At 37.5% G+C, this 20,015-nt stretch overlaps 1 protein-coding gene across 1 annotated transcript in view; it reads left to right on the top strand.

Moving 5' to 3' along the window:
- CA2H7orf31 (chromosome A2 C7orf31 homolog) overlaps positions 1-19,153 on the top strand; it is a 42,637-nt gene extending 23,484 nt beyond the window's left edge. The window contains exons 5-10 of the mRNA XM_007089038.3: positions 380-409; positions 3,455-3,636; positions 7,155-7,243; positions 14,282-14,456; positions 14,749-14,840; positions 18,272-19,153. Coding sequence (XP_007089100.1) covers positions 380-409; positions 3,455-3,636; positions 7,155-7,243; positions 14,282-14,456; positions 14,749-14,840; positions 18,272-19,093 — 1,390 coding nt within the window. The 3' untranslated portion in view covers positions 19,094-19,153. The remainder of the gene's footprint in view (positions 1-379; positions 410-3,454; positions 3,637-7,154; positions 7,244-14,281; positions 14,457-14,748; positions 14,841-18,271) is intronic.
- Positions 19,154-20,015: the final 862 nt, after the last annotated feature.

The following is a 20,015-nucleotide window of genomic DNA, read 5'->3' as shown; positions in this document are numbered from 1 at the left end:
ATGTAATTGCACCACATGCATGGTGGCAGGCTGCCTGCAGCACTTTGGCTACTGCCTGATTATGAGGGTGAATGTCAAAATCAGAGCCGCATTATCATTGGAAGCAGTCAGTCCTGCACCTGCACTGCAAATAGGAAATGCAAAATGGGTGGTGAGTAGGACTGAAGTTAGACTGATCAACAGAACTGAGATATGAGGATATCATCCCTCTGACTGGTCAATATTCAGTGTTCCAGAAAGTCAATCGAGAATGTTATTTTAAAGACACTGTAGTTTGAAATTGGGACACATCTTTATTTTTAAGCAAATTTCTAATAGGAATGTAAGCTTTGAAAAGTCCTTAATATAAATTAGGATTTGTTTCCTGTTTTTACTCTAGGATGCCCAAACCACCTAATGCAACAGTACAGTAAGTATATACTTAACATTTTCCTTCCATGTTATAGTCAAGTAAAAAATATTGGCAATCCATGTCTCAGTGTGAGTACAAATGTGACTTTTCATGAAAGACTTTAACAAGTGGGAGAAGAGGATGGTATTATATACTCTGCTAATCCTTTCTTAATAAACTTTTTAATTTAGTACAGTTTAAATTTGCAGAATTATTTGAAAAACAGTACAGAGTTCCTATATACCTCATACCCAGTTTCCCTTATTAGCAATATCTTACATTAGTAGGGTGTATTTGTTACAAATTCATGAGCCAAAATTGATGTATTGTTATTAACGAAACTCCATACTTTATTCAGATTTTTAACAAAAATAGCCTTTGTACTATATATATAAAATATTGAATGAAATCTCATACATAGATTCAAGACAGAGTCCATAGCTTTTGAGTTTTAGAGTAAAATATGTTTTGCTAAATCATTACCAGATATAACTTAATATTATTAACTAGGAAATAGTTTCTAGAATCTGAGGGGGAAGAAAATTCTGCCTCACTCCCAAATGATCAGAATTAAGTGGGCCTCTCCCTGCCTTTGTAACTTCCACCTTTTATCCCTTCTTCACAAAGCAAAACCCTGGCCACAGACAAAACCAGAAAGACCCAATAACTATGTATACACGTTTTGCAAATTTACTTCCTATTAGGGGGACCAATCCCCAGGAAAAAAAAAAAATGTCTTATGAAATTCTTTTGGTTCTGTTTTTGTAATTTAACGTGATCTTGGCCTTTGGAATTTGTATTCTAAATTAAGAAGTCAATCTCTACTTTCTGGTCATGTCTTTGTGATGAACAAGATACAAGATACAATGAAAACCAAATGCCTTTGTTGGGCAGTCCTAGCCAACATCAGATTAGTACTAAATGGGGCCACCCTGCCCTGGCCTCTGGGTGCATGCTAGCATTTAGCCTGTTGAATGATTCTCTGATAAAGAGGAGAGATAAAGCAGTTAGCATAAAGCCAGGAAGATAACTGCTTTATTGTTGTAGTTATTGTTGTGGTTAACAACATCTCAAGGCAATGTCCTCTGAGTATAATTCCTGCTCCTGTAGTAGTTACAATGTCTCAGGACCTCCCACATTAACCACTGAGATATTTTCTAGGGACAGTGGACAGACATGACCATTTTATGAAATATTCATACCACATTTCCTTAAACTACATCATCAGGTCTAGGGGAAATGGCATTGAAAGTTCAAATATTAATCCCACTGATTCGCCATTCCCACCAATTCTTACATTTTATCTCAATCTGACACATACTGGGAAAAATCCAAGAAAATCAAAATTAATCTTATTCCCAGGTAGGTTAATTAGCATAGACTGAGACAATCATTATACTGTATTTACTCAGCCATTCTTTCTAGTATGATTTGTGACTAAATGTCTCTGTTGGACAATATTTGAACCCTGGACTTTCTCATTTCATTCTTTACTGTCCCCAGAGTCTCTATCTTTCTTACCTAGGTCCCCTGCTTTCTGACTACTACACCTGAAAGTGAACAAAGCAAACCCTCAAGGCTCTGAATGTACAAGAACTTCTCTTATAACATGGGCTTTTTACTAGACCTCAGTAAACTCCGTCCTTTCCTGACAAGTAGACTGGACATTCTCCCCATGAGGAAAAATGTGTTCATTTCTATTTTATTCACAGTTTGCTCAAACTATAAATGATCGTTTATTTTCAAGCAAATTTATAAGGGGAAGTTAATTTGAGGGAGATGGTTAACTATAATATCCACTGAATTAGACAATGGAAAAGTTTATTTAGAATAAGTGGAAATCACTGTGTTGTATATAAAAGGAAGTATACCCAATATTGCTTCACTGAGAGCAGTTACTAGGCTAGTGTTTTTATGACTCTGAGGTACATCAGTGAGTTGGAATTCAGGAATGAATGTCTTGATTCTGTGTTCTAATATCATCACGGAGTTGATGACCTCGTGCCTTGTACCAAGCCATGTAGCCATTGATGTGGTGCTTTTTAAGCAAAATAAATACATCAGAAAGTTTAGTGATTCACAATAAAATGATGCCATACCCAATGCAAAAATGTGTTCAACTGCGGGAGTTTGTGACAAGGGCAAGAAAACCAAATCTTTCCACAAAAACAGAACGAGCTGGCCTTCATAAATGACTTTTGCTTGAAGTCTAGACTTTTTCTCTTACAAATCAGCCTTAACTTCTTGCGGTATCTATGAGAGATCAGGAACTTGTTAAGAATCTTGGACTGCTAGGTATTTCAGAGAGCCCGTCATGATGCCAAGGCTGCTGAATTCAGTACGGATTTGCATTAGCGGGCCGAGTAAGCAGTAAGGGGCCGGGATCTGGGCCTGGGCCACCCTGATTGCCAGCTATCAGCGCTCACAAATCTCTGCTAGTTCTTTTAAGAACTCTGCTAGTTTTTCAAATCATAGTAAAATTGTATCCCTGTGGTCTTTTTAACTTGTTGGTTTTTATTTTTCCCATCAGTTTATCAGCTATTTTTGGCTTTTGGATTTCTAAACAGTACTGTGTACATAAACAGGCAGTATATTTTGTTGATTGACTGCTTAAAAGAAACAGATGGCCTAGGTTGAAAGTTCAAGGCAAGATGGTTGGATATCACTTTGCATACTGAAGCTGAATGCCCAGAAATGATTCCATAAAATAAAGCACTGGGATCCTGTTAAAACAAGAGGCAGGAATTGAAAACAACTAGAAAAACTACAGATTTCATGTATCTTCTGCATTAGTTGTGAAAATTATTCACAGATAAAGAATTCAGTTATGATTTATTTTAAAAAGTAATTTTTATTTCTCTAGCAAAATTAGGAAAATATGTTTCGTGGCACATATTCCACCAGAAGGCTAACTCCAGGAGTATAGGGGCCTTGGCTCGCTGTCGTATCCTCAGAAATAGAATAGTACCAGTCACAAAGAAGGATCCCAATAAGTATTTGATGATTAATTTTTTTCAATTGCATTTCTTTCTATTCTGTTTTGTTTGCTCAACTAAATTTCAGAGCAACCTGCTCCCCATATCCGATTGAACACCCCTACCACACACACATCTCACGTGGTGCCATGTTCCCGACCTTTACATCACCTAAGGATCCTTACACTGGCATTAAAGCCCGAAGCCAACGGCCGTTTCCTCCCACTGTGCCAACGAAGGCTTACGATACGACGATTTTGAAAACGAGAGGTAAAATGTGGTTTGGTATCAGAACAGTATTAATTCTTCTCATATTTGAATTTTATTCAATTAATAAAATCAAAGAAAGGAGGGCAAAGGACTCAAGACACAAAAGTGTGACCCATCAGATTAGGAAAGTTGTTCCTAACTGGCTGTGCTTTAGAATCACCGGGAACCCTACCACAAACCAAGTAAATCAGATTTTCCGCAGGTGCTCTTAACTTTTCTTCTTTATACAGCCTTCCATGCTAGAAGCAGAAACCAAACATTGTAGAATTAGTTGTTTTTATTCTACCTGTTTTTTCTATTTTTATTTCCTTCCTGCTTTCTCTTATGGCTTAGCTTTTAAAAATTTTATCCTAGCTCAGGTAATTAGCACAAGGGACAATATTTGGTTCAGAGCATCAGGGTCTAGACATAGGTATAGCAGTTGTGATGAAAGTGAGACAATGTCATTAAAACAAGACTCAGAAAGTAATAGGAACAATTTGTTTAGGTCCTCTTAACACCTTGGGGCATCTTCTTGCAGAAGCAAACCTTGGGGTCTTTCCAGATGTGTTGTATTAGGATGGTAAGCCCATTCACTAGTCATCAAGTCTCTCCCACACTAGATATCTTAAAACAGAGAAGAAGCCTATGGAGAAAGACTGAAAATACTACAGAAGAGGTAACCGAAGGTGACAGAAAAGGTGCATGTTAGGCAGAGAGAAACATTTGTTGAATGAATTTAGGCTGTGATGTAGGTAAGACCCAAGAAATGTCCTATAATGCAGTGCCACTGTACATAAATATTTGGACCCAAATGTTTGCCATCATTAGTATCAACCTCCGTACCTTACTAGGAGACAGCAGTAATATTTTGAAAGACAGTATAGTGGAGTGTTTAAACATGGACTATGCAGTCAGATGGCATGGGTAGAATTCTAGCTCTGCCACTCTGCCACTTACTCCCCATGGACCATAGAAAAGTTTCTTAACTTCTTTGCCTCCACTTCTCAATCTATAAAATGGGACTATGAGCACCTACTTCATAGATACCAGAGATAAGTGTTAGCAGTTACTACTTTATTACTCTCTACCCATATAATGATTCCAGTATGTGTGCCACATACTGAATTTCTTCATTACCTCTTAGTCCAATCATGGATAAAAGGTAGTGAAATCTGTATCAAATATATAGATATACAGACATCTACATACATATAAATACACTCAACTCTAAATGATACACATACATACATATATACATGTAAATACATGGGAGGTTGGGGTGGGAAGAGCTGTGCAAAAGAACTACAAGATAGGATGCCAAGCAACTGAAATTTGTATGATCTTATTAGGCAAAGTGTTAAAGTTAATTTATTTTTTTCAATCCCTGAATTAGATAATTTCTAAAATTACATGAAGTGCATAGAGTTAACAAGAAATCAGAGAAATGTGTGCAGAATTTATAAAAACACTTTTCAGTGCAGTTGTAGGTAACAGACTAAAGTAAGTTACCACCACCATTACCCACTCTTCCAAGCATCCACCTGTTCTGACCAGTTAGTCACTCTTAGAGGACCTTAAAAAGATGAGTATATTGGGGCGCCTGGGTGGCTCAGTCGGTTAAGCCTCCAACGTCAACTCAGGTCATGATCTTGCAGTTGGTGAGTTCAAGTCCTGTGTTGGGCTCTGTGCTGACAGCTCAGAGCCTGGAAGACTGTTTCAGATTCTGTGTCTCCCTCTCTCTCTGCCCCTCCCCGCCTCATGCTCTGTCTCTCTCACTCTCAAAAATGAATAAATGTTAAAAAAAAATTTTATCTAGGACCAAAAATGCAAAATTTGTTCTGATATGTAAATATTTTATAGAAATCCACAAGAAAACACTAACATGTTTATCAAACAATAAGCAAAAGACAAGGGATGACAATTTAATTACAAAAGACCGAAAGAAATGTTTTTAAAAAAGAAGCAAGTTCAGGGGTGCCTGGGTGGCTCAGCTGGCTAAGCGTCCGACTTCGGTTCAGATCATGACCTCATAGTTTGTGACTTTGAACCCCGTGTCGGGCTCTGTGCTGACAGCTCAGAGCCTGGAGCCTGTTTCAGATTCTGTGTCTCCCTCTCTGCCCTTCTCCCACTCGCACTGTCTCTCCCTCTCTCCCAAAACTAAACATTTTTTTTTTTTTTAAAAGATGAGTATATTGTAATAACCCTTCTAAAAGACCTTTCCAGGGGTGACTGGGTGGCTCAGTTGGTTAAGCATCTGACGTCAGCTCAGGTCATAATCTCACGGCTTGTGGGTTCAAGCCCCGCATCGGACTCTATACTGACAGCTCAGAGCCTGGAGCCTGCTTCTTATTCTGTATCTCCTTCTCTCTCTGTGCACCCCGCCCCCCATGCTCGCGCGCGTGCTCTCTCTCTCTCAAAAATAAATAAACATTAAAAAAATTTTTTTAAAAGACCTTTCCAAAAACTACTATACTACCACATTAGGTTTTCTACACTTATTTGAACTCTTCTTTAATAGAAAGACATAGAAGAGTGCCTTAGTACCAGATTGCCTGAGTTTGAATTATTCCGCTTACTAGCTGTGTGATCTTAGGCAAATTGCTTATTTTTGTTGTGCCTCAGTTTCCTCATCTGTTAAAGTGGAAGTAATTGTACCTTACAAATAGCAATGTGAGTGTATACATAAAACAGTACACAGTTTTATGTACACAGTAAATGTTCAATATATGCCAGCCTTTGTTCTTATTACATATGAGGATAGATGTTCAGAGCATTCTTTTTTTTTTTTTTTTTTTAAGTTTATTTACTTTGAGACAGAGAGAGAAAGAAAGAGACAGAGACAGAGACAGAAACAGAGAGTGAGCTGGGGAGGGGCACAGCAAGAGAGACAGAATCCCAAGCAGGCTCCACACTGCCAGAGTGGAACTCACAAACCTGACCCAAAATCTATAGTCAGACACTTAACTGACTGAGCCACCCAGGCGCCCCAGAGCATTCTTTAATGTGGAACTTCTTACAGGACCAGAGGAGACCATGCTATATTTGATAAAGCTTATCAGACTACCACTAATACCTAAGAAGCTACATTCTTTAAAATGTTCTCTTTCAGTACCTTTTTGGTAAGCAAATACTAATTCTATTTCTTGATATTTAGGCAGGGAAAGCCCAAAACAAGTAGTACAGAAATGTATTTACTAAGCCTTCAGAGACCAAAAGAGGACCCAGGAAAATTTAAACTTAAAAGTTATAACTTACCTAAGAATCCCCTTCGTTAACAAGAAAGGTACATTTCTACTGCCCCCTCATATTGCTGGCAACACTTGGGTTAGAGACTCATTCTTGCTCTGTGTGGCCCACATGCTGCTCATCAAGGGGAGCAAGAATTAAGCAATGCTCTAGTACACTAGCTAAAATATGCACCCTCATTCCTCTCTATCTCCTATCATCTTGTTTCTGTTTATTGCACCCCAAAATCCCATTCATAGAAAACTGTTATTGCATATTCAGAATAACAGCACTCTTCCTGAAAATTTCAGGTAACCCTTACAGATATGAACTGCTTGATTTTCCAATGGATTCAAAGAAGAAAGCCTTGAATTGGCCAGGTCAGGGTGTATATTATGATGTAAGTATCTTTTAAATATGTGTTTAAAACAAAGTAAAAATGTTTTTACTCTATACATTTATGAAAACCCAAAAGATGGGCTGTTTTATTTTCTATCTGCTTAAAAAACTTGAGATTTTGACCATGATTCACATTTTTTTGTGTGCGTTTCCTTAGCTGATTTCACATACTTTGGGCAGTAAAGTAACATTTCCACAATTACTAAAAAAAAAAAAAAAAAAATGCTCCCCACTGAAAGAAGGTGGAAGGCTGCATTTCACTCACTGTGTATCCCCCAACCCTATTCTTATAAGTCACAGCGTATTAAGTAACTCCAAATATACATAGGATAAATGAAAAATTCTCAGAAAGGTTTACAATTATTATCCCAACCATTATATTTGTGTAGAATCAAAGATAAAAACAGCAGCCACTGTGTATTGAGAAACTGCTACACAATGACCATTCTGGATACAGTATATCACTTAGCCTTTATAATAACTTAAAACGGTTAGTATCATCATCCCCATTTTATAGATGAGGAAACTGGGTCTCAGAGAGTTTGTGGCTATCTCATAATCATTGAACTCAAGCTTGTCGGACTCCACTCTCTGCTCTTAAGCTCTGTACCACGACTCCACGTAGGCAGGGAGAGAAAATTTTTAATCATGAAGGAAAAGATCCGGACATTTGAAAACTATAATAGCCAACATTCATTGACCAATTAGTTTGTGAGAGGCAGTACCAAGTGTTTTCCATATATTATCTTCTTGCATTTAACAATCTATGAGGTAGGCAAGAAATAACTATGCAAGGCTAGAAACATTTGAATTTTAGTTGGGATAACCATTGTGGCAGGCCAGAGTGTGGTCACTGCGGTGTCACACAGTCATCTACGAAATACACAATTTCCTATTTGTTTTTTGTAAAGTTATACATCAGGAAAGATCCTTACAGAATCATCTATCATACTGGACCTCTTTAATTCTGTCAAGCAAAATCTATATCAGAGTATATGAAGAAATATGAGAAGTCATTCGAGAGACCATTCCGTCAATACACGTTCTTATGGCCAAAGTCTCCAGTTCAGTGGTTTAGTTTCTTCTTTTAATCTCCCTCACTTCCTCCTGCTCATGAAAATGCCGCTGTCCTCATATCTCAGCCCTCTGCAACAATCTTGACTAGCTCTCCTTTACCTAAGGGTAAATTCCAAGGGTTAACTGAGCTCTGAAGACCCTTCAGAGTCTGGCCTTCCTTCCTTCCTGCAGCCTGGCTCAGCTCGCTGGTCCTTGAACAGGTGGATGGCCATCTCCCACTCTTGGAATGCTCTCCTTTCATGGCCTCTCTGCCTATGCAAAACTTGTTCATTCTTCAAGGCTCAGCTCAACTCTGGTTGTTTCTGCTGCAGAGCAGAAAGTGAACCAAATAAGGAGACCTGCATTCTAGTTATTCCTATACCTGCCATTTGTTCTCTTGGTAATATTAGCAATATTATTTCTGTTCTTTGAGTTTACATTAATAAAATATACCTGTATAATTTCACTAAAATCTGTCCAGCAGACTTCACAGGATATGAGGATTATATGAAGGCTATAAAAAGCACTTTGAAAAATGGAAAGTGCTATAATTTATAAGCATTATTACTCCAACAGAAGTGATTTCCCCTCTTCTGAGTTTCTACAATTATTATAACCAATAACTTTTTACATGTATTTTATATCTTATCAACTCAATTACAAGCTCTCTGAAAGTGGAATGTTTTATAATATCTATATTCCCCACAGCACTTTGTACGTAAATATTTTTGACTGATTTGTCTGACTCTTCATCCAATGATTAATCCAACTTTCTTAATCTCTTCTAATCTTAATTTTCAATCTTTCAGTTATTCTTCTGGTTTATCCCTAATCCTAATCAAGTTTTGTACTTCGCTGGACAGAAAAATAAAATAAAAATAAATTTGATACTGGGCTTGAAGGCAGTTATCTCATGACTCATCCATTTTTCCCCCTTTAGGATAATACCTATTCTTGTCCTCCTTGAGTTTCACCACTTCACTGGGGAGAGTGGCCAAGGGGTCTTCAACTTTATCTGCAATGTTCTATCTCTGTTAAAGGAGAATATTTTGTATAGTATTTACCTTTCCTGTTGTTAGAGCAGTGGTTCTCAACCTTGGCTGCACATTAGAATCACCTGGGGTGTTTTCAGAAATCCCAGTTCCCAGGCTGTACCCCACCCACATTATAATTGATTACATAATTATAATCAGCATTCTCTGAGGGTGGGAGGGGGCAGAGGGACACTAAGAACTTAAGTAATTCCAGGGGTGCCTCGGTGGCTCTGTCGGTTAAGCATCTGACTCTTGGTTTCAGCTCAGGCCATGATCTCCTGGCTTTGTGGGTTCGAGTCCCGCATCGGGCTCTGTGCCGCCAGCACAGAGCCTGCTTAGGATTCTCTGTCTCCCTCTCTCTACCCCTTCCTCACTTGTGTTGTCTCTGTCTCTCTCAAAATAAATAAATAAACTTAAAAAAAATAACTAATTCCAGAAATATATCTCCTGGTTATAAAAAAGAAAACTTCCAGAAACCATATTTTAGTACTTTCTATCTAAGCTGATAAGACAACATGTATAACATTTCGTAAAGAGTACAAATTTTGGGGTGCCTGGCTGGCTCAACTGGTTGGGTGTCAGCTCAGGCTTGACTTGGTTTCAGCTCAGGCCATGATCTCATGGTTTGTAAGTTCAAGCCCCAATTCATTCCATGCTGTTAGCATGGAGCCTGCTTGGGATTCTCTCTTTCCCTTTCTCTCTCTGCCCCTCCTCTGCTCTGTCTGTCTCTCTCTCAAAAATAAATAAACTTGGGGCGCCTGGGTGGCTCAGTCAGTTGAGCGTCCGACTTCGGCTCAGGTCATGATCTCACGGTCTGTGAGTTCGAGCCCCATATCGAGCTCTGGGCTGATGGCTCAGAGCCTGGAGCCTGCTTCCGATTCTGTGTCTCCCTCTCTCTCTGCCCCTTCCCTGCTCATGCTCTGTCTCTCTCTGTCTCAAAAATAAATAAAAACATTTAAAAAAATTAAAAATAAATAAACTTAAAAACAAAAAATTTTTTTAAAAGTATAAATTTTAAAGTGGCTCAGCTCCTGGTTCTAAAAATGTGTCAACTGTAGGGGTGCCCGGGTGGCTCAGTCAGTTAAGCACCCGACTTTGGCTCAGATCATGATCTCACGGTTTCTGAGCTCGAGCCTTGCTTCCGGCTCTGTGCTGACAGCTCAGCCTGGAGCCTACTTCAGATCCTGTGTCTCCCTCTCTCTCTGCCCCTCCCCTGTTCACGTTCTGTCTCTCTCTCCCTCTCAAAAATAAAGAAAGAAAGAAAGAAAGAAAGAAAGAAAGAAAGAAAGAAAGAAAGAAAGAAAGAAAGAAAGAAATAAAAAACATTTAAAAATAAAATAAAATTTTTAAAAAAGAAAAAGAAAAAATGAAATAATTTATCAATTGTATAACCCTTGATAATATATTTAATTCTTCAATACCCCAGTCACCTCATAGATAGAACAGGAATAATCATAAACTCTACCTCATAGGGTTGTCTTGAGAATGAAATGCATGTAAAAACACTCAGCACCATATTAGCAGAGAGTAAGCTTATAATAAGTGTAACCTTCTGTCAATGTCATTATTCCAATGATTACAAAACTTTGTTGACCTAGAACATTAAGAAATGGGTGGTCTTGGAAAGGGGAATATTCTAAATAAGAGTTTAACCTTTTAAAAATTAAGTTCTGGGCCTTAATTTTAACACTATTTTAAATGTCATTTTGCTTTCATCCTTTTACATTCCATATATATGAAGCCTGTGCCCTCAAGAGTCACAGAAATCTAGGTACCTCTTTCCCACCCACTCCCCAGAGACACCCTACCTTTTTATCTCTTTGGCCTGACCCAGTTTTCCTTTCCTCAAGAGATTTTGTCTCTTCCTCAAATGGCCAAAGATTTTTTTGTTCTATTTCTCAAGAGCCAAAGCATCTGGTCTTAGCTTTTGCAATATGAAAATATTCTTTGGGATAATATCTACCTTGTAATCATCTTTTGAGTAAGATAAAATATAATAACCACAGAGGTCAAGTGACATAAACTTCCCTAACTTTGGACTATCTGAAATATTTTAAGGAACAATTTTAAAAGCCTAACCGAGCCTACTATCCATTATTCCTTATCTGTAAATATTTGGAAAGACCTTTGGCTTCTCTTGCAAAGAGGATCCACTTATACCATCCTTACAGAGGAATGTGGTTTCCTTCTTGAACCACCAGCCCTCTTTCTAATCTAAAGTGCCCATCCCCCTCCTGGAGATATATTTCTCATTCCTAGGACAGTTCCATCTCTATATTGAAAACTGGCCAACTCTTCACTTCAAATATCCCTGACTCTTTACACTCTTCCAAAACACCACAGGTTACAATACAATTTCCCATTCCCTATTTTCTTCCTCTGTGCCCTTGCCTGCATTTTAGTAGATCACTGCTGTTACTTAAACTAGATTAAGACACAAGATTAATCCAGCCCCTCAGAACAATATTTGAAAAAAGTCCTTATTTCTAAGCTCGCTTTGCAAATCATTGTAAAGATAAAGAGAACAGAAAGGGTTTTCTTTAGCCCTGAATAAGCAAACCACATATTAGTTAAAGGTTTATAGAGGTGGTTATTGAATACTTGAGACAGTTTTCTAACAAGTGCCTTTTATCATGACTATTCTATATGTGGAAAATGGGGAGCACTCCAACCTCACAGAGTTGCTATAATCAGCATCACCCTTAGGTCCAGGAATTTTAGAAGGCCCTGTGCCTTTAGGGCCCAGCTCTGGCCTTCCTCTGGCTACACCCCTCCCTATGGGACAGGATGTTTATGGGAACAAGACAATCTGTCCATCTAGAGCCCATGCTCCCCAGGCTCCCACCCCAGACTGATGTTACACTGCAGAATTCCCTAAAAAAATGGCTTTGAATGCAGTACTAGGGCCTTCACGAGGTCTCTTCCCCAGGTCCATCCTCCCAGGGGTTGACAGTGCTCCAAGCCAGTATCTACCACAGGGCCAAAGCAGTTGCCAAGTGATGGCTGTTTGCTGGAAGTAGAGGTAATAGGTATAATGGAGCTTGAACTTGAGGGCCAGGGTACCCTTATATATAAGGCACTTCACCATTTGGGATGGAATTGGGGGTAGGAAGAAAGCAGCAAGTGATGTTGAGGCCAGGGGCCAGCAGCTAGCTCTTTTTGAACCAGTGTCCCCACTGCAGTCTAATAAGTCTAAATTTGAACTTGGTCTTCCAAGTTGTCATGAAGGTATTTTGTCAAGGTAGGAAAATGGAACATATTTATTTAACAGCTTATTTGCTTGATTTATAAATTAAACTATTTAGGAGCACCTGGGTGGCTCAGTCAGTTAAGTGGCCAACCCTTGATCTTTGCTCAGGTTATGATCTTGAGGTTCATGGGACTGAGCCTTGCATTGGGCTCCATGCTGGCAGCATGGAGCCTGCTTGGGATTCTCTCTCTCCATCTCTCTCTGCCCTCCCTCCTACATGCACACATGTACATGCTCACTCTCTCTCTCTCTCTCAAAATAAATAAACTTAAAAATAAAATAAAATAAAATAAAATAAAATGAAATAAAGTAAAATGAAATAAAGTAAAATGAAATAAAGTAAAATGAAATAAAGTAAAATGAAATAAAGTAAAATGAAATAAAGTAAAATAAAATAAAATAAAATAAAGTAAAATGAAATAAAGTAAAATGAAATAAAGTAAAATAAAATAAAATGAAATAAAATAAAAAAGTAAAGTAAAATGAAATAAAGTAAAATTAAATAAAGTAAAATAAAATAAAATAAAGTAAAATGAAATAAAGTAAAATGAAATAAAGTAAAATAAAATAAAATGAAATAAAATAAAAAAGTAAAGTAAAATGAAATAAAGTAAAATTAAATAAAGTAAAATAAAATAAAAGAAATAAAATAAAATAAAATAATTTACACTAATGGAATGTAGGGTCTCAATATAGCCCCAGGACCTGCAAACGTTAAGGATAGGCTTTGTTCAGGACAAGTGCATAGTGTTCATGAAAGTTAATTCCATACTTTCCACCACCACCCATACCTCTGCTCTTGCTGTTCCTTTGGCCTCCCTATCTCTGCATGTCCTTCAAGGCCTATTTTCTGTGGTATGACATAACATGGGCTCTTGTCTCCTCCATTCTTCTCTGCTCCCCACTTCACTTTCCTGTTCAGTTAGAATCAATCTCTCCCTCCTCAGAACTTACCAATAATTCTTTCTTGACCTCTTTTATAACAGTTACTTTTCATCTTAGAGTCATTTATGTTCATTCCTTCTCTCCTCTTCTAGCCAATACATCCCTGGATGACTTGTTTCTGGTCCATCCTTGTTCCCTGCCACTACCTTGCATATATAGGTGCTCAGTAAATATTTACTGAGTACGCTCAATCTGAGAAAAAGGTGAATTTCTAAATACCCAAAGAGACTTCAATGAACCTCATTCATTCATTCACTTTTACATACACCTCCTTTTGAAAATACAAAATAAACTCCATTGTAAAGTTATATTGATAGAAGGAAAAATTTTATTTGAATTTAAATGACTTAAACTTCATCAGAAATCCATAAAATATATCAAGTGGTGCCATTTCTGACAAGGAAAGAGAAGTGGGAGACACACAATTTTGGCTGAATTTAGCCAAAGGAGTACCTCAGAACACTTATCTCTAATAAAATTTTACTGGAGGTAGAGTATTCTCAGGGACATTTCTCCAAGGTATGTTATCAGATAGAGTCCCTGCTAAAGCAAAAAACTCATCATTCATGTGATAAAATACTGTGTTTAACTCTAAATATGGTTAAGTTGCAGAATATTAGTGATTAATGAAGAAAAAAATCATATCTGACTTCAGCCTAGAATTTCCTTTATGCTCCTTCTTGCTAAGATAGTGAATCAGCCCTATTCTACTAGATGGCATTAATAAAAATAAACTTTGATGTTCATATTCTAGTTTCCTAAATGTGTTGGAAAGAACAAGCCAGTGTTCTACCCAAAACCTCCTAAAACCTTCGCTCCTAACACTTCTTTAAATTCGTGGGACCCGATTAACTCTCTAAAAGAAGCCAATATACAAAGAAATCTTGAGAGGTCCCACTGGATCACTTCATATGCTCATGATTTTACAGGTATGGGTTTACTTTAATACAAGTAAAAAGAAGAAAATTAGAATATTTGACAAATGCTGTTACCAGCTTGCATCTTCTAATATTTTCCCCTGTTTCTTAACCTGAATACTAATAGAAATTAGGGTGGGTAGTAAGCTTCTCTTAGCGGGGAACTGGGAGGTAAAACTGTTTTCAATTTATTCATTCTAATTATATTACAAAGGGAAATGGGTAAGTTTTTCTATAAAATGTCATTTAAGAGCCATCCTTCATTTACTCTAACAAAGTAATAAGATGTGATGTTTCCATTAAGGTCTGGGGCCCATGAACCCCCTTGAACTGGATGATTACCATGAAAAGGAGAGAGCAGAGTTAACTGGACAGATAAGATTTGACCCAGAGCCTGTAAGTAATTGCAGTCAACTCGCCGTTACATAGGGGGAAAGTATCCAAGTGTTAGGCCCCTTCTTGCTTTACCCACTTTTTATTTGCTTCATGAGTACTGGTGACCAAGCTAACAAAAGGAAAATTTAACTCATTATAGAAGTTAGTTTTGAATTGATCTGAACTGCTTTAAATACCTTTGCCCACTATTACAAAGAACAAGCGAGGTTTCTTTTCCTATTCCCAGTGCTGGTGTTTTGAGGGTTTGGTTTTGTTGTTTTTTTTTTTAAGTTTATTTATTTTGAGAGAGCGAAAGAGCATGAGAGCGCATGAACAGGGAAGGGACAGAGAGAGAGAAGGAGAGAGAGAGAATCCCAAGCAGGCCTGCAGTGTCAGTGCAACCAATGCAGGCCTCAAACTCATGAACTGTGAGATCATAACCTGAGCCGAAATCAAGAGTTGAGAGGCTTAACCAACTGAGCCATCCAGGCGCCCACTGAAATTCTGTTTAAAAAACAGATTTTCTACTATGCTACTGTTGCTAAAATTTACAAAGGAATAGGTTTACAAATGCTTACCCTTTAATGAGATTCTTAATAATTCTATGAATGTTTATATACTTGTATATCTTGTACATTACCACTGCTTTTGAAGAGATAAAGCCTGATATTCACAATTGAGAGTTGGCTAAATTGCAATTGAAAGCCAATAAATTCTCTGCAAATATCAATACAAATTTCTTAATTGATTATGTGAAATGGCCTGAAAGAAATGATCAAGCCCGTTAGTGACAGAAATTATAGTCTGTTGGATTACTTATATATACATGAAATAAAATAATTTAACAATAGACATATATGCTGTTTTATTTGGGGCCTAGATTTTATCCTCTAAAGCTACACGGTTTTTAAAACAAAATTAGTATTTCCAAAGATATAAACCGTAGAATTTAGACTGAACTGAACACATTTATTTTACATTAGCTTTGGTATTTCCCAAGGTTATAAAAAAATCATAACACCTGAAATAGTTATACAGACTGTGCTTTATCATTCACTGAAGGGTTTTTTTACTTTTCACTTGCAACAAATATTCTCTAAGGCTAGAAAGCACTATACATGTACTCCAACATTGTCAAGTGTGTTCATCAGCTATCCAGATTTCCACAGATTTGACCCTGTAGAGTCCAGCCCTTCAGGAAGCAGCTTTATCATTTTTACAAAGAAATACATGTACAGTTATATAAAGAATGTTTGCCAAGTATATTATATGCAAAATTATTGTGCAAGTAAACCATCAACTAAATTTTTATTAATAATAAGATAAAATATGCCTAAAATAAAGTTTAAAAGTTTTAGGGGTGACTGGGTGGCTCACTCAGTCGGTTGTTTCCAGCTTGGTTTCAGCTCGGGTCACGATCTCACAGTTCATGGGTTCGATCTTCGCATCAGGTTCCAAACTAACAGCACAGAGCCTGTTTGAGATTCCCTCTCCCTGTCTCACTCTCTGTCTCTCTCTCCCCCCATCCACTCTCTGCCCCTCCCCCACTTGTGCATGCATGCATGTTCTCTCTCTCTCAAAATAAATAACTTTAAAAAAATAAATGAAAGTAAGTTTTAGTGCCTCTTTCTGGTTTCTGACTAAGACATGAATAACAGACTCTGGGAAGGCATGTTTTAGTGGTAATAAGTGTATGAAGTATTTTGTTACAGTAGAATGAAATAAAGATACTAAAAACTGCTTCTTGCATAAAGGGGTCCTGTCCAAGGAGGATATGATATACCCCACACTTTTTTGTTTATGACAAATTTAACAAAGTATTTTAAAGAGCTGGGGTTTCTTCTAGTATCTACTGAAACCTAACTAGCTAAAGGTTATAACAGATTTGTTAATAATAGATGGAAATTCCTCCAACTCTGATAAATTAGGATCCAAGAAGACACTCCTAACTCAGTTTTGTTTTCTACGTCCAAACTCCAGTTACTGTTTTCTCGCCATTCTCATTTTTATTGCCTCTGCTATCGATTCCATTATCACCATCCATCCATTCTGTTAGTTTTTCTTCAACATACTATCTTAAAAATCTTGACAGTTATGGAACGTTGAAATAATTTTACAACTAACATCCATGCACCCGCCACCTAGATTCTACCATCGGCATTTTGCTATACTTACTTTATCACATAATCTATCCATCTTTCCATCTCTTCAGCCACCCATCAATACACTTTATTATGTTTTATGCATTTGAGAGAAATTGCAGACACTAGGATACTTCATCCTTAAACAATCAGCATGCATATCATTAAACAGAGTTCAATCTGTTGCAGCTTTTCTTTTAAGGCAAAATACACATTCAATGAAATTGCACATATTTTAAGTGCATGTTCACTGAGTTCTGACAAACGCGTACACCTTTGTAACCCAAACACCTATCAATACATTAAATATTACCATCATTCCAGAAAGTTTCCTCATGCCCCTTTCTAATCAACACCTCCCTCTTATTCCTATACCCCCACTGACATATATCTATTAGTAAACTTGTAAATACACTACTTTTGCAGTTACCAGACATGATTCATAATATCTGTAAAATATCTCAAAAAGCACAGATAGAACAAGTCCCCCGCAGACTGCTGTTTAAGACAGCACACCACTGGTCTCAGCATCACTCAAGATGTTTGTTACAAAAGCAGATTCCCGGAGCACCTGGGTGGCTCAGTCAGTGAAGCATCTGACTCTTGGTTTCGGCTCAGGTCATGATCTCACGGTTCATGAGTTCAAGCCCCACATCCTGCAGTGTGAAGCCTGCTTAGGATACTCTCTCTCTCCTTTTCTCTCTGCCCCTCACCCTGCTTGTGCTCTCTTGTTCTCTCTCTCTCAATAAATAAATAAACTTAAAAAAAAAAAAAAAAAAAAGCAGATTCCTGAGCTCCACTGCAGAATCACAGTCTCTGAATCACAGTCTCAAGTGGATCAAGCTTAGGAATCTCATTTTCCCCAGCTCCAAAGCTGATTCTGATTCAACTGCGGTTTAAGAACCCTTGCATTGGAAAGCTTTCACTGAGATTTAAATAACCACACATAACCTTCAACATCATTTGTTGGGGATGGCAGAAATTCTGCTCAAGTGATTCTTTTATATCTTTGAACATTTGAAAGCAAAGAGTTCCTACACAGAGGAATTTTTCCATAGCCAAGTGAAAACATCCCCTTTCCCTATCAGCAAAAACCAGTAGAAGAGAAAAACATGTGTTTATTAGGACCCAAATGTCAATGTCTGTAAATAAATAAATAAATAAGCAAGCAAACATTGCAATGTGCACTCCTACACCCATTCTACATTTACTCAGTGAAAACGGGTACAAATTTAACCTGCCGTTTGTGGTGATACCTTTACAATGCCAGATTTATTAACTGATTTTCTCCTTTTTATCCCACCACTACAGCACGAAAAATTCCATCCTGTCTTAAAACCTCCAAGACCCCTAGCAGGACGAATTGCTCGACTGATGCAGAACCGACGGCCTCTGGAGGCTGTTGTCCAGCAGAGACCACATTCCTGTCCAGATTGTACCCCTAGAGTTTTGTGTAATTTTCATACCTTTGTACCCAGTTCTACAGAAATGATGGCACTTAGTGATAACACACTGGCAGGTGTCACCCATAAAAAACAGGAAATTGAAGACAAGATCAAGGAAGAACAAAGTTTGCTATCTACCTATGCATCCCCACCTTGTTACCCAACAAGAGATCTGACTAATGTTTGCGACATAAAAATATCTCCAAAAATCACAGATACTAAGAAGATAAAAGATTTGTACTGGAGACAGCTGGCATTAAAACCCCAACCTATACATTGCTATAGCCCAAACCATTACATTCAGTATGAGCATCTAAAACCTGCCATACGTGACCCGTGTACTATGTGTCAAAACTCTGTTAGCTTTAGTAAGCCTACTATTTTAGAAAGTAAATCAGACTTGGAAGCTTTTGATTTCGAACATTTTTTAAGTAAGCCAGAAGAAAGGCTGACCTTGAACACAGAAAACAATGAGGAGACAAGACCCATTCTGGGTTGGATTCCTAGAGCTGGAGTGGCCAAGCCTCAGACTGACCTGCTAGGGCTTAAGAACTCTTTTTCAAAAACTGGTGCACAAAAACGTTTCCATAAATCAATTCTAGAAGACCATAAAGACCTCAGGGATAAGGAGCATTCAGGGATGAAACACCAATTCTATGGCTATAATTCCTATTATTTCTATAATTGAGATTTTCATCCTTTCCTTCAAAACCCAGCCTCTTGCAAGAAAAGTAAAAATTTAACAGAATTTCTTCCATGTTGTTGGATTCTGTTTTCTAGAAAAGCCATAATGACCTTGTTATGAAGTTTATGTTTTCAGGAATTTTAAGTTAGGATCTAGTCAGAGGAACCCATAAAAAGGGGATGTTCTTACTTCCTGAAAAGTTTAACAATTCGGCAATAAAATATTAGAACCAGAAAATTTTATAGTCTTTAATCTCATTTTCAAATTATACTCCAAGGTAATTTTCCAAAATCATGAAAAACAATGTGTATGACAAAGTTTACATCATTGTTTTCCAGAAATGAGTATTTCAAATTCATATGCCCAGTAATTGACAGATGTCTATACAAACTATAGTACCTTAATAAAATAAATATGTGAACATTGTCCCCTTTTGTAAATGTTTGTACAAACTAACATCAAATACAAAAGACAAAATTCAAATGCCCAGTGAATTGACAGATGGGCAGCTCTATAAACTACATTACCTTAATAAATTAAATATATGGGCCCTTTTTTTTACGTAAACGTGGACAAATTAAGTCAGTAGAAAAAACAAAACCCAAAATGCCTTGCATGCACACATTCAAAGTTGGATGTTTCTTTTCCATTAACCTTCTGATAGAGAAACATAACCAATTTTTTCACGCAGGAAAAAAATGATTTTATTGTGAAGGTCTAGCAGTGGCTTTAATTAGTAACTGGTGAGTTAATTGTGGCACGAAAGGAAGGCATCTTAGTCTACTTGGGCTGCTAAAACAAAACACCATAAACTAGGTGGCTTACAAACAACACTTATTACTCACAGTGCTAGAGGCTAGAAGTCTGAGGTTATATGGCACTGGTAGATTTGGTGAATGGGAAGGGTCTGTTTCTTCCCTGCAGC

Source organism: Panthera tigris, chromosome A2 (genome assembly GCF_018350195.1).
Source record: "Panthera tigris isolate Pti1 chromosome A2, P.tigris_Pti1_mat1.1, whole genome shotgun sequence".
NCBI classification, from domain to species: Eukaryota; Metazoa; Chordata; class Mammalia; order Carnivora; family Felidae; genus Panthera; species Panthera tigris.
Note: the sequence above shows the minus strand (reverse complement) of the source record. Positions and strands in the feature narration are given on the sequence as shown.